Below are 14956 nucleotides of genomic sequence, written 5' to 3' on the forward strand. Positions count from 1 at the left end.
TTGAAGCGTCCTTCAGGGAATGAAGTCAATCTCTTATGACCTTCCAAACTAGCTGCTGAAGTGTTCTAAGGGAGGATGTGACAAAGGAAAACAATATGGTTCTGCTCTGTGCCAACCAGTTTCCCATTTTTATAACTCCTCCTGTAAGCCCCACACTTTCTTCCTAAATGTCATTTGTCTTTTTAGTACTCTGATGTTACCTTTATAACAAGGGATCATGAAAGAATTGTACAGGTTTTTTCCTAGTGAGGATACTTTATCATCTTTGTTGGTCTTCTCCCCCTCCTTCTCCCCACTTAGTTCCGAGGAGTGGAAGAAAGTCAGCAATTCAGAACGTAAGAGCTTGGGACTCACTCTTGAGAATGATGGAGAGTTCTGGTGAGTGGGAGTCATGAAAGGTTTGGAGATACTGTCTATACTGAGTAATTGTCCTTAATTGTGCCACTTAATAACTTTGAAACCAACTTCCCCAAATGCATCCATTACATTTTATATTTATAAATGCATTTGATAAATCCTATATTTCTAAAGTTATCCAGTCCTGGCACAAGGTCTGTTTCTTGTAAACTCTCAAGAAATAACAGGAAAAAAATTGATTAAGAACTAGTAAAATAGAATTAGTAACTCCTACTAAATATAAGCTTCAACCTCCCTCAATCTTTTATCTATATTTAGGACATTCACTCAGAATCCAAGACAATGCATGTTGGTTTACATGACAGAATGACAAATACTGAACACACTGTCAATCCTATTTACTGACTACTATGCTTATCTGTAGGATTTCTAAGTCAGCCATGATTGAGTTATCTGTAAATACAATTGCAGCCAATGAAGTTTGATATTTGTTGGCATTTTCCAGCATGAGAACTGTCCATCTTCTACAGAATCTCTGAAATTAATAGCTTTAACTCTGCTTAGAGCTTAAATATGCTGAGCCAGCCCAGCAACTTCTTCAGCAGATCAGCATTGATTCAAGGGTCCTAGTAGGGCTCAGTATGAAATACTTTTTATGTGTTTGGCTTTGACAGAACCAGCAACTGGAAGTAAGGTTTAGGAAGAAAGTAAGTAGGGTTTAGTTCTGGGCCGTTAATAAGCCAGGGCATGATGGTAGTTCAGAGATGCCAAGCTATTAGGGGAGGTGAATGTGTTTTAACTGCTCTGCAGTCCAGTTTGTCACTTCAGCAGGTGCAGGTTATAGCACTGAGATAGTGCTAAATAAAAGCTATGTCCAGAGTACAGAGGTTTGAATCATGCTCAGGACAACAATAATGAGTGGATAGTGCTTTGCTTGCAGGTAATCTCTTGCTTTTGCAAAATTAAAGTTATCAAATCCAACCTGGTAGAAACAACTATTATTTAGGCTTAGGTGCTGCAACAGAATATATCTAGAGCTGACCAAATAAAATTGAGGTGGTATTTCTCTAAATTAAGTTGTAAGATAGGATGATTGTGGCTTCACAAGTATTTCCACAGGGAGAGCTTTCCAGTGAATCAGTTTGTCCTCTGGACAGTTTCTTCTTAAAATGCTGGAAGATTTTGCCTGTTATTTTGGCTCTCTTTGTGTAAGCATCACTGTTATTTTTAAGTAAACCATGACTTTCCTGGTGTTCCATGGAATAGGATGACGTTTGAGGACTGGTGTAAGAATTTCACTGATGTGGACATCTGCCGGATTGTGAATACCTCCTACTTCAGCATCCACAAGACCTGGGAGAAGAAAATGATGCATGGGGCTTGGGCAAAGAATTCAGAGCCCCTGCTAAATCGCTCTGGTGGATGCTTTGATAACACAGACACCTTCCTTCAGAATCCCCAGGTGGGAGTCCCTGTATTTTGTGAGGTTTTCAAGCATATCCATGTTAGCTAGGGCTTTGGAAGTATCCACTCTGTTTAGGCATGAGCAGTGACTACTTGACAGAAGTCTCACTGCCAGTGTCTGTCCTCTGGGACTATGCTGGTTCACAGCATGTTTCAACGATTTCTGTGAAATCTCTTAGAAGAGTTTAGTTATTTGTTCATGTTTGGGGCCCATGAGTCAGACACACTAGGATTAGTAAAGTCCTGCCTGGACTTCATTTAGTTTCTCAGTTGTAGAAAGGCTGCAAGTCTGATTTTTCTAATGACAGAGCTCCATTCAATTAACATCCTCAAGCAGCTGGAGGATTTGGTTCACTGTAGTTAGTTAGTATCCTTTTGCATTAATCTCAGATTCTGAAAGTCTCTTCCCCAAGCTCATCCTCTCAATGGCTTTGCAGAATTTTCCTTGTCTCATACTACCTGATTACTCTCAAGAGATGCAGTCATCTGTTCATCCATTCTTACTCTATTTCTCACCTCCCTGCCCTTCTCAGTGTTCCACATTTTCATCCCAGTGCACACATACAAATTCAGTTGTAAAACTTCCATTACTGTCAATGAGATCTGGGCACTAACTGCTTTAGTTAGTATGCTGTAAACTGGCATTCTGTTTTCTTGCCATTCACCACATACTTCAATTAAAGATGATGTTCTGCTTGCTTCTCTGCACTTGTATGGGAGGTTTGTTTGCACCCCTCAGTTCTCATATCAGGATACTGAAATGCAAACTTTGCTGTTCAGACTAGCAGTGAAACTCAAGCTGCCAGCTCATCCAGTCATACAGGTGTAGATGGAGCAGCAGTTCTTCATTGCTCTGTCTTCTGTCTGCCTCATTTCCAGCAGGTGATGTTATTCAGATATTCCTCTGTATGATGTCGGATGCGTTCCAAGGGCTTGTCTGGGTCTCATTTGTAAGTGTTTAGCTGCTACAGAGAACAAAATATACATATATGTAATATACAAAATATACATATATGTAATATACAAAATATATGGTTGAGTGCAATGCCTGATGCAATGGAAGTTCTTTTTATTCCAGTGTTATCTCAGGGCTAGTTGATTACATCTCTTAAGAGCAGTACTAGAACACATTTATGGTAACTTAGGGCCATTATAAATTACTGTGGCATATACTATCATAGTACACAAATAATCTGTCTGTTCTCCCTCAGTGAAATGCCTTGCACTGAGGCTTCCTGTGAAGTTCATCTGTACAGAGAGGGAGTGTGACACTTTCAGTCCCTTAAAAATTAAATCATTCAAGCCAAGTCTAAACATATTCCTGCAGCCGCCTATTGATCTCCAGACTGTTACCCATTAGGAGAGCTGAAATTTCACAGATGAAAGACTGCAACAGTTGCATAGCTTTCATCAGACCAAGGGAGTTCTCTTGCACTCTCATAGTTCCCCTTCCACACCTGCATTTGCCCTGGAACACTCTAAGCTATCTGACAAGGTAACACTGCACATGGTTCAACAAGGACAGGAATCAAAATGAGCCTTAATAGGCATTACTGCATATTTATATCTTGCTTTTTAGATTCTTCCTGCGGAGGCTTTTTACAGCCCCTAGGACTCTCCCTCAGGGTCCTGTGCTTCGATACACCATACCAATAAGAGTACAAAGAAGCACCGAATTTACACCAAAAGCCAGGCGGCCCAGCCAGCAAGAAGTAGTTCTGGAGGAGGTCAATCTGGACTGTAAATACTATGAACAACTAATGAAGCCCAGGGGCTTGGAAATGTATTGCTTTTCATTCCAGTACTGCTGTGCTTCAGCCAACTCTGCTAGAGGTTGGTGCTTCCTCTGTGTGGGTGTGACTGCTAGAACAGTGAGGGTAAGGGATGAGAAATGGGATGGTGCATTATTTTGCAGAGCTCTAGTTGCAGAGGCACGTGAAGTTATTACAGGGAATAGTTCCACAACAGTAACCCAAGGCAATCTCAGTACCTACCTCAGAGCAGAGCTGAGAAGATCTGCATTTATAGCAGCCCTTGAAGGAGCAGGGAGGGGAGCTTAACCACTGATGACATTCCTCTCCATGCTGTCATAGAATTTTGGCTTAAATCAGAATAAGTGGTGCACTTCATACCCAGCTGTGCACAGCTGCAGTTTTATGCTTTTATGTGCTTGCTTCACATTTAAAAGTCTTTGAGCATGGAAGAACATGGCATCTGTCTAAACTTGGCATAGTGTTGTTCTTCCCCCGATTTGGGGGCCATTGGGTGACGAATGAAGGCACAAACTCTGTTGCCGTATAGCAATGAGATTCCAGAAATGCAGAGAGCAGAGAATCTCAGAAGTCATTTATTGCTGCAGTGCATTACAGAGTCTTAGAGTGCCATTTACAGAAGTAGTCCCAGAAGCCCTTAACAGCTGAAGCAGCTAACAGAAGTCCCAAGCAATGATACATGCCTTCTGCTTTTTCCATATTTATAATCATCAGCCAAAACTTTCAAACGATAGACACAAGCAACAAAGTTATCACTATCCCTACAGCTATAAAAATCCACCCCCTTAAATTTAAGCCACTCAACCAACTTTTTAGATTTAGCTATTGGAGATTGCTACTTAACTATGATATTCTGGTGAGTTAACACACAAACCCATGTGAACATGTTCCCTAATCACACAATAATTAATCAGTTGTGGTATTCAGTGCAAATTCAAATGTCTTCTGGTTTTATTTACATGCAGTCAGCCTCAGATCAATGCCATCAGTCTCAGTTAGCCTTCATTCAGCTGTGGTGTTTCTAGTGGTGTTTTGCCTATGTGTTGAATCCTGTGTTGTCAGCTGAGATGTCTGCAGTACCAAGTTGTAGAACTGATCTCTCCAGCTCATGACATGGCTTTACTTTTCTTGCTGGTATCCCTGAGGGCCTGTAGGTGATAAAACACACACACATCTCTTTCCTACACTAACAAATCTACTGGCCTTTCTACACTAAATCTCTCTCTATGTGATGGCTTAGAAAATTCCCCCCCACCACCTTTTTTTTTTTTTTTTTTTTGTTAAATCTCAACATCATCCTTATCTTAAAGCACTATCCTATCATGAATATAAAGAAAAGACTGAAAAACATTCTGTAATATCCCTTGGCCTAACCTATGCTAATACTAGAAATCAATGCTCAACCAAAAGAACTATATTAAAATCAAATCACTGAATTAACCTCTGAAAAAGAAAACAAAAAGATTCTGTAGTCTATAGCACACTTTTGAAATGCCAGGGCACACAGGAAAAATCCTAAATCACTCAACCTAGAAGAGACCTATTAACCTATGAGCTTACCTTATTAATCTTACTCCTATTGTTATTGTCTATTCTCATTATCTACTCTTATTAATTATCTTATTCTTATTAATTTTATCTTGCTCATTATTTTTATATAGCTATTTAAAAAAAATTAATCCTTCATCTTTTGTTTTCAGAGGAATGTTCTCTTCTGCTGCCTCAACAGTTGTTTTGTAATACTGTTTCACACGATCCTGTGTGTGAATTACCTGGTTTAGTGTCTCTGATTCTTTTGGTTTAAGATGCTTATCATGCCAGAAACATCTGTTACACAGAGAACGCTTACCCCCAGTGTATTTTCATGTGCTTCCTTTGTATGCACATATTTCCTTGGTGATGTCTTTGCCCTCAGGATCCTAAAGCATTTCTAACAGCTTACCTTCTTCCCTCTTCTACTAGTACATCTTTGATGTTAAGAAGACTGAGGACAAAGTGTTGGTCTCATTACAACAGGAGGATCGCCGCAAATACAAGAAAGAAGGGAAAGGGGACATCATCCCAATTGGCTTTGAAATATTCAAGGTAGGTAGCCATCTGCACTCTTGGTTTAGAGTTTGTCCAGCAGCTCTGCTTTAGCCTGGCAATAAAATCTATGGCATTTAGAGAAATTATTATCATGGCAGAGTCTGGCTCTCCTCTCAAGGTGAGCTTTGAGTGTGTACTGCACTCAGGCACCAAAGTTGACATTTGACAGACTATTTGAACTCACCTGAATTTAGTTCAGTGAAACTCTGTTTGAACTAAAGGAGCATATGTCATTTTTCCTTATTGCAAAATAAGTGCTTTTAAGTGCTTTTCAGTGCTTTTTCTACCCTAAGCTTTGAAGAGAAAGGAAAAAAAAATGTTAGCATGGAGTGGTTTTTTCTTCTTCTCACTGGAGGCTCCTGCTTCCATTTCATCAGCAAATATAGCCATGAGAATGAGTTTGAAAAGTCTGCAGTTTTTCTTTTGTCACTTAGGAAAAAGAGTCAGGAGTGTTTTTAAATAGGAAATGACCCTAAGGAATAGCCAGTCTTTAACGGGTGTAGCTGCTGACATTGGTATCACACTATTCCTTTGACAGCACCTGCTAATCACATGTTGAAAAGTGGCATTTTGGAAAGCAGCATAATTCACCTTGCCTTGTTCATGCCTGTGTGGCTAATTTGGAAAGGCTTGGAAAAACAGATCATACCTTCAGAAAAATATCAGTGCTCTATCTCTGTTTCCATTTGTGGTTTTGTTTTTTTCTATTTCAGAAATGTTCTAACCCAAAGGCTCATTATCATGACTAAAGGCCTCCCGAAGAGGTCTAACTCATCTGAAGATAAGAGAACTACTAGAGGAATGCAGGGCTCTCTGTGCCTGCAGGAGTTGCTTAAGAAATAGATATATATTATAACAGTGGTGTGGCAAGTACCAGTCCCTGAAGAGTGTGTTAATAGTTAAGAACAGCTTCAAGCATAGAACAAAACATAAACAGTTATTCTGTGGCTTTTGTATTCAGGAAAGGGCAATTAAAGTACAGTTTTGTGCATCTGGGTTGAGAGCCTGCTCTGCAAGGCTGGTATGCTCTCTTACCATAGTGAAGGAGGCAAATTAATTTTAGCCTCATGTAAGATGGCAGCATAGCTCAGCAGGCAGAGTCCTTGGAGTATCTCTCACAGGATTCAAACCTCCACAGCCACATTATGTCTCTGTTAGGATGCATGTCTTTGCCAGTCCCAGCCTTTTACCTCCACTTAGGGGTATACATACATATGCTGATGCAGTAAAGTGCAGAACAGCACTGCTTGGAAGCCCATGAGGACTATCTTTGCCACAGCTCCAGTGGGGAAAAAATATTTGCCTTTGTTACACATTGTCTTTTCTGCCCATGAAAGGCTGTGCGATGAGCAGAGGAACTCGTGACTGTTTGCTCTGATATCCATCCCTGCATTAATCCCATATTGCTCTGTGACTGTAGGTGGAGGATAACAGAAGCTATCGACTACACAAGCTCACTGTACAGGAGAGAGTGGCCACATCTCCCTACATCAACACACGCACTGTGTTCTTGAGGAGGATCCTTAAGCAAGGCCGCTACATCCTCATCCCAACTACCTATCATCCTGGTGTCATTACAAAGTTTATCCTGAGGCTCTTCACGGATGTGCCATCAAAACTCAGGTATGTTGCACTTAGAGCTGCATGAGATCCTCTGTTGCCCACACTGGCTGCACCCCCTTGGAAATGGTTGTCTGGTTGCCTAGCTCATACTGCTCCAGAACTAGGCCCTTCAGATGATGAAGGTCACCCCCCAAAATTTTCAGATGGCTCCCTGGGATTTGTGCACGGTCAGGACATTTTTACTTACAAATTCTTTTGGGCAAATTCAGTTCCAGTCTTTTGACCATTTAGTTTGGCTTTTGTAGTTTCCAGTCCTAGGTCAGAACACTGAGCACAGGTGCTTGCAGCTGCAGTTGATACTGTTTATATCTTTGGCCATCTCCTTTGAAACCGTTGGTCATCTGCAAGGGCAAAACTAGTGTTAAGTGAAATCAGACCCACTGAATTTTGCTTTGCTTTGGTATTATTATGCAGGATTTGAAGTGGGTTATTTTCACCACTCTTTAACTGTTGTGTGAAAGATGTCACAGATTTGGGTTGCTCTGCTCTGTTTATTTCTGTCATTTCTGTACCACAAGCTTCCAAAATGGCAGATGGGGAAAGAGTATAAATCTTACGTTCTGAAAATGCCAAATTTCCACAACTATCAACTGCTTTCTTGACATTTGTTGCTTCCATTGCTTTTTCCATGATTTTTCAGGGAGCTGAAGGCAGATAAGCCTAAAATTACATGTTGGAGTCTTCTTTGTGGCTACCCATGCAGAGTCACCCAAGTCAAAATCCACTCTGCAGAGGGCTTACAGAAGCAAGACAGATCAGGCGGTAAGTATAAATCAAGCCTGGAAGAGTGGAAGGGATGTCTTCAGTCTTCCAAAGGTGATCTGCAGTGGTATGTAAGCAGTGAGAAGCTATCCTAACAAACTGATTTTGTTATTGTTGTTTGGTGTGGGGTTTTTTTGAGCAGTAAAATCTGCTCAACAGAAGACATCAGATGAATTAGATGATGCAGAATAGCAAGAGTTTTGTCATCTATGCTGGTCCAGATGGGCAGTAGTAGCCAGATCCTCTTGAGAAGCTTTTTGTTGGGATTAATAAGAAATTCACCTTTCAGGGTTATGTGTTTCCTAAATGGAAAATATCCAGGGAAACAGCTGAATCACACTGACTCATGTAGTGTATTACACTTACCTCAGCAATGTCATTCAGGGCCTTCAAAGCACTTTGTTATTCATTACCACAAGCTTAATAGCACTTCAGGGAGGAAATTATGGTTTTCAAACAACTATTTTCAGCTGGTTTAAACTAGCACAGAGAGAGGTGAAAAGATTTGTACAGGGCTGGGTGTCTGTATGTCAAAAGAATTGTCCTGAAGGACACAGAAATATCTTTCCGGCACCTGATGTTGACAACTAATTAAGAGACTTGTCCAGTTGTTACTTACATCCTTGTTTTCTACTCCTACTCTCCATCTGTCAGACTTCATTTCCCATGAATAGTGGAAAAGAAGAAGGTAGAGACACCCAACACTGAGAGGTTGGTAGTGAGAAAGCAAAGGTGACACCATGGTGAATATGAAATGGGAAATTAAAGAGGATCCTGAAATATCTGTTCTGTTTGCTCCAGATAACTCTTCAGCTCTCTGCAGTTTAAGATGTGGAGCTTTATTGCATTTACTTTTTCTGGCATAGAAGGTAGTAGACTAAAACCTGTAGTACAGTTCCTCTACAGTTTTACTAAGTAGCTGTAAAATTTCTGCCACCAGCTGGTTACAATTTTATTCCAGTCCCCTTTTCATAGTTATTCCTGGCACCCACAGAGTAGTGACTGAATGTGACTTGCACTGTGAAAGCTGCTTTCTGTTAAGTCTGGTTGTTTCTTCAGGGGACAGGACTGTTGGAGGGAAGAGATACAGGAAATTGATTCAGATAATATTTCTTGGTGTTTTTCTTGAGAAACAGGAGCCACAAACACCTCAGTCAGCCAAGTGGTATGGCTTCATGTTCTCAGCAAGGCAGGACAGGTGGCTCAGACTGAAGGGGCTGTATGTGCAGTGCATTGGAAAGAGGCAGCATGTCCTTTTTCGTGCTCTGTGATTCATCTAAAAGTGTTTTGGGGTGGTTTTTTGCTTTTAAAATTCCATAAATATTTTTCTCTTAACATTCCCTGCAGTAAAGCAATAAAAGCCAATTCTCCACCCTTAACATTTTGAAATGCTTAGCACAATTAGACTCTTAACAAGATCATTAAAAGCAGTTGTCTGCAGCTGCCAAAGACCAGGCTTGAGCTCAGAGGGCATAGTGGGATTTGGTGCATTTTGACACAGACCCTCAGGAATATACAAACAGGACTTAGAACCAATGTGTAATAAATACTAGTAACTACAGCAAAACCCAAATAGGACCCAGTACTACCACACATGGTCAGGCTGAGTTGAAGCATCTTCTTCTATTTTGATTGCAGCACCCAGTGTGGGCTGACAGAAATGAAAACTATTGTGGGAACAAAACTATTGTGGGTAGAAGAGTCTATAGGAAATGGACTCACTGATTTTCTGTTTCAACCTGAGCAAAACTTCTGCTTGTTTATTTTATCTGCTGAAAATAATTTATAATTAGGTCAAGTCATACTATTTGTGAATTGGTACTGAATTAATCAAGTGACAGGGAAAAAAAAAGTCTATCATTGCCAATTTTTTTTTCCTGTTTGAAACAAGATGCCACTTGTGAATTCATCAAAAGCACAGGGGGGTTTGAACAGAAAGCCTATAAGAATATTACTGCTTGTCTTTGAATAAAACTTCGAGAAAAACCCACAATCTTCCTTTTGTATCAACACAAAGCTTTCAGGAAAAGGCCTTTGTCTTTTTTCAGCCTGTAGTTCCACGTCGTTCATTCAGGGGTCACTGATAGAGACCTGAGCTACTTCCCTTCAGTAGCTTCCCCATTATCTTGAATTCTGCTGTGAAATATCTGTTTGTATCTTTCTTTTTTCCCTTCTAAGTACCTCCAGCTCACAGAGTTCACATTCATAGATTATCTTGAAGAATGCCATATCTTATAGCAGTTTCAGACAAACAATTCAGGCAGTGTGTGTAAATAAAACCACCATGAAGCCAAATGTGCAGTGCAGGTGTTTGTGCTACACAGTAAAATCAAGCTGTGTGATGACCAGGATAACTTCCATAGCTGGCATCTGCCTTCTAAGGGCACCTTCCTGGGAAATATGGCAAAGCTCCTGACTGATACTAGAGTCCATTTCTGGTAACATAAAAACCTGCATATTGTACATGTTTCTTACATTTGGGGGGCTGTTTTTTTCTGTAGATTAAAAGAGTGGATGTAGAAATTCCTTGAAGCCTACTATCTGGTTGGATTGTAAGGGGTTTGGAACCCAAGTCCTATGAGGAGAGACTGAGGGAGCTGGGATTGCTTAGCCTGGAGAGGAGGAGACTCAAGGGTGACCTTATTACTCTCTACAACTACCTTAAGGGAGGTTGTAGGCAGGTGGATGTTGGTCTCTTCTCCCAGGCAGCCAGTACCAGAACAAGAGGACACAGTCTCAGGCTGTGCCAGGGGAGGTTTAGGTTGGATGTTAGGAAGAAGTTCTATACAGAGAGAGTGATTGCCCATTGGAATGGGCTGCCCGGGCAGGTGGTGGAGTCACTATCATTGGAGGTGTTCAGGAGGAGATTTGATGGGGTGCTTGGTGCCATGGGTTAGTTGATTAGGTGGTGTTGGATTGGTTGATGGGTTGGACGTGATGATCTTGAAGGTCTCTTCCAACCTGGTTTGTTATTATTATTATAAATTAACATGCCCAGGGGCATTAAATAACCCATGTTTTACCATTACTTCCTAATAAGTGCTTCCAACTCCTTATTTCTGGTGTCCTCTCTGGCTTCTCTGGATCCATGTCTGGTCCTTCTCCCATGCCTCTCTCAAGAAGAAATAGCAGCCAGGCACTGGAAAAAGACCAGCTTTCTCAGAAGTGAGCTCAGACCTCAGTCACATGGGCAGTCACTGGAATATGTTTTACCTGCTGCTCCTGGAGCATTTCCTGATGTGAACTAGATTTGAAAGCCAACAGCAGCCTCCTGTCTAATCAATACTGAGATGAGAGAAGAGGCCATGCAGCAACTGCAATTGGGACTGACAAGTAAGGGTTTCCTTTTAGATTAGGCATAACCAATATGTTTATTCATGTAGAAAATAGGTAGATTAAGTGGTTGTGTTTGCCTACTGCTAAGTGGACCTCACACAAAGGTTACTCATTTTCTGGTGATAAGGTTGTTAGCATCTTGTTTTTATGTGAGGTGCTGTGTCTGCTTAGCCCTGCTGCATTTCACAAGGGTTTCCTGACTTCTTCACATTCTCATTTGTAGCATCTCAGCTCTCAAGAAGCTAATATTTAGTAGTCTAGTAAGCCTGTGCTGTGGCCTGAAAGTTCAAGAGTTTAGGCTGCGTTCGGTGTCATGTCATGCTCTGACAGACTCCCGCTGATTTAACATGATTTGTAAGACAAGGGTATTTTGCAGATGCTCCTTTGTTGTTTGTGCACATAGATATGGGGAACTGTCTGGTTCTCCCCTTCCTCTTCCAACCTCCTTCAGACAATTTTTCCTTTGTAAAGACACCGATTACTTTTAATCCCATCATTACAATCATCCCTTAGGATACAGAGAAGAAAGGGGTTTTGCCTTTTGCAAATTTCTGGTTTAGTTCCTAAGGAAGTTTGTGTTTCAGCACTGTCTGCTCTGTGTGGCCCATGCCTTCTTCCAGTGAGTGAGTTTGTTGTAAGAGTGGTCTAGCTGGAGAAGACTGGGAATGTCCCTGAGAACTTTTTCTTAAGAGCATTTTCTAGATAGGATGTGAAGGTTAGGTCCACAGCCCAGTTCTCAAAACCCTCCCCCCCAAAACCAGAACAAACACTACTGTAGACTGCTGTGCATAGATTAAGCAGCTGGTTATACACAGCAGTGTTCAGCACATAGTTGAGTCTTGTGTGTGCTTGAGAGCTCAGCTCAGTCCTCCTGCAACTGCCAGAGCAGCAGCTCCAGCTGTTTCAATTCTCAACTCAGTATGAGTATTAGGATGTTGCTTTTCCACATTCATAACCCTTTCTGCATTGTCTTTGTACTGGAAATAAACCGGTCCCAGAGCTGCAAAGAACTGGGCCAAATGCAGCTGAGAAGATCCCTTGTCTCATCGATGCCATATGTGCAGCTCTCCCATTTCTTTCCTTCGTTCTGAACTGGAGTGGGACCTCCTGTCATAACTGACCACTCACTGCCACCGTGAGGTCGTGCTGTGCAGATGCCTTTCATGTTTTCTCCCTCCATCTTTTTTCCTAGTTCTTTCTCACAATGCAAATCTGTTTCTTTCTAATGTTGTTTCCTTTTCTCTTCATTTAGCAAGTCCCTTCATTAACGGCCCCCTCATCCAGTAGATAGGCCTGTCACCTCTTCAAGCTCTGCATCCTTTTCTTACCTCCTCTTATGACCTTAATTACTTAATTACTGTTAATGATCAGGTGTCCCTTTGCTCTTTGCCTTTAGCCAAAGTGGTTGACACCATTTCATACAAGCCCCATTTTATTCAGATCCATTTTCCAAATCTCTCTGAAGGAGGGGGGAAAGCTTTTCCATCAGTAATCACACAGAATGGTGCAGCCCCATGTCCCAGAGCTAAATCCACACACTCAGTGACAGGAAGTAATTTTCTCTCAGAGAAGACAATAGGTTGGTACCTGCTGCAGAAAGTGTGAGATGATGACAGGGCAACAGCCCTGTCACATCTCTGGACAGGTGTACTTGGAGTGCAGCACAGGGGGAGACTTTTCTTCACAGAAGTGGAATTACCTCCTGTTTCACATGTTTTGTTTGCATGAGATGTTGGCATCCAGTCCTACAAATGAATGATGTGTTTGAGAAAAATCATCCCGGGTATGAATAGTTAAAAAAACTAAAGCTGCCTTAAAACTATTACGGCTGTCATTACAGCAGCAGCATTGCCAAGTAGATGATGACAAAAGCGTGTAAAGAACGATCAGGGGTCTGACTTAGTTACACACATCGAATGGGTTTATTTAAAACCTGTACCTAGAAGGTGGCAAAGTGTAGAAAAACAGATATGCTATCACTAAGTACAGGAATGGATAGAAATAGTTGTGTTGAAATAGAAAACAAAAAGATAGTGCCTGTGTTTAACTGAAAAATAATTAGGAAGTGGAGTGCTCTGTTGTATTTGAGGATAAAGAAAGGAGTTTCCAGATGGGCTCTTGCACCCTACTGGAATGGGAAAACATTAGCAATATTTATAAAACATAAAAATGTTCAGTCTAAAAACAATAAAACATTTTCAGAATGTTGATAATCTCAGGGGGTTACATATGATTAAAATGTAATTTAAAACTAGGACACAAATGTGTTGTGATAATGAGACTTTAAATGCGCATTGATCCAAATGATAGAACCAAAGACACTGTCTCAAGTTCATGTGAATGAAGGAGAAACTGGGAAGGGCTTCCTTTTACGGTTTCCCACAGAAAATTTCATTGAAGCCTGTGTACCCCTTCAAAAGAATCTTCTGCATTTTGACAGTATTTTACTTTCTGGAAGAAAAAGTGCTTCATGAAAACTACCCCTGAACACTAATATCTATATCAGAATACAGCAGACAGCACTTTCAAATGTGGGCATTAGGATTGCATTCAGTGATCTAAAAGCAGTTCTGTGCAGTTCCCATCCTTGCTCTCCCTCCACAGGAACTGTGGATGGTCAACAGTTCCTTACTTTCCATTTTGGCCCAGGGGCCCAGAACTACGTGTCAAATGCACAGATGTGTTTTGGCTCTCACATATAGAGCAAGGTCAGGAAGTTTAGTTTCACTGGAATGGGTTGCCCAGAGAGGTGGTTGGGGCGCCGTCCCTGGAAGTGTTTAAGACCAGGCTGGACGAGGCTCTGGCCAGCCTGATCTAGTGGGGGGTATCCCTGCCCATGGCAGGGGGGTTGGAACTAGATGATCCTTGTGGTCACTTCCAACCCTGACTGATACTATGATACTTTGAAGACTTTCTGTTAGATGAGCCAGGAGGATGCAAAGGAATGTGGAAAGATCACAATCCCCGTCCAGGATTAAGATGGGCAAATGGTGCTTGGTTTCTAGCTCTGAGCATCCTGTTGTTACAAGAGTGGAGGATTTCATCTCTGCTGGTGATGGGCAGCTAGCAGTGGGTGTGATGTGCATTGGTGTGCTGTGTCTGTGCTCGGTAGCAGTGGAGCTGCCAGGTACACAAAATAATTGCTTCTGCTGGGTTTCTAGGCAAGTGTCAACTGCCATTCTGTGTCCAAATAGTTGATGATGTCTTTCAGGGGCAGATCCCTATGTTCTTATCAAGTGTGAGAACCAAACCATGCGCTCTCCTGTGCAACATAACACAACCAGTGCCATCTTCAACACACAAGTGATTTTCTACAGAAAGAACATTGACAGTCCTATCATCATCCAGGTGAGATAAGCTATGCAGGGTGGGCTGCTAAAGACAGGTAGGGGAGAGCACAACAGCATCACTGGGCTTACTGTGTGCTGATTCTTCCTTCATTTGCCTAATAGTCAAGGCATATGAAGGAGGAGTGAGAACCTCTACTCCCGTTACTGTGGAGGTGCTAACAGAGTCAGAGGAAAAGCACTTGAAGACCCTGCAGAGTTCAGCCC

At 41.6% G+C, this 14956-nt stretch overlaps 1 protein-coding gene across 3 annotated transcripts in view; it reads left to right on the top strand.

Annotated features, from left to right (window-relative positions):
• The window catches only part of CAPN6 (calpain 6), a 59108-nt gene that overhangs the window by 39449 nt on the left and 4703 nt on the right, over positions 1–14956 (top strand). For all 3 annotated transcript variants that reach the window (XM_068152007.1, XM_068152008.1, XM_068152009.1), the window contains exons 7-12: positions 301–378; positions 1624–1819; positions 5556–5678; positions 7102–7304; positions 7945–8066; positions 14614–14750. In XM_068152007.1, the coding sequence (XP_068008108.1) occupies positions 301–378; positions 1624–1819; positions 5556–5678; positions 7102–7304; positions 7945–8066; positions 14614–14750 (859 nt within the window). The remainder of the gene's footprint in view (positions 1–300; positions 379–1623; positions 1820–5555; positions 5679–7101; positions 7305–7944; positions 8067–14613; positions 14751–14956) is intronic.

Source organism: Melanerpes formicivorus, unplaced genomic scaffold (assembly GCF_026170545.1).
Source record: "Melanerpes formicivorus ecotype bairdi unplaced genomic scaffold, bMelFor1.0.p_v2 SCAF_22, whole genome shotgun sequence".
NCBI classification, from domain to species: Eukaryota; Metazoa; Chordata; class Aves; order Piciformes; family Picidae; genus Melanerpes; species Melanerpes formicivorus.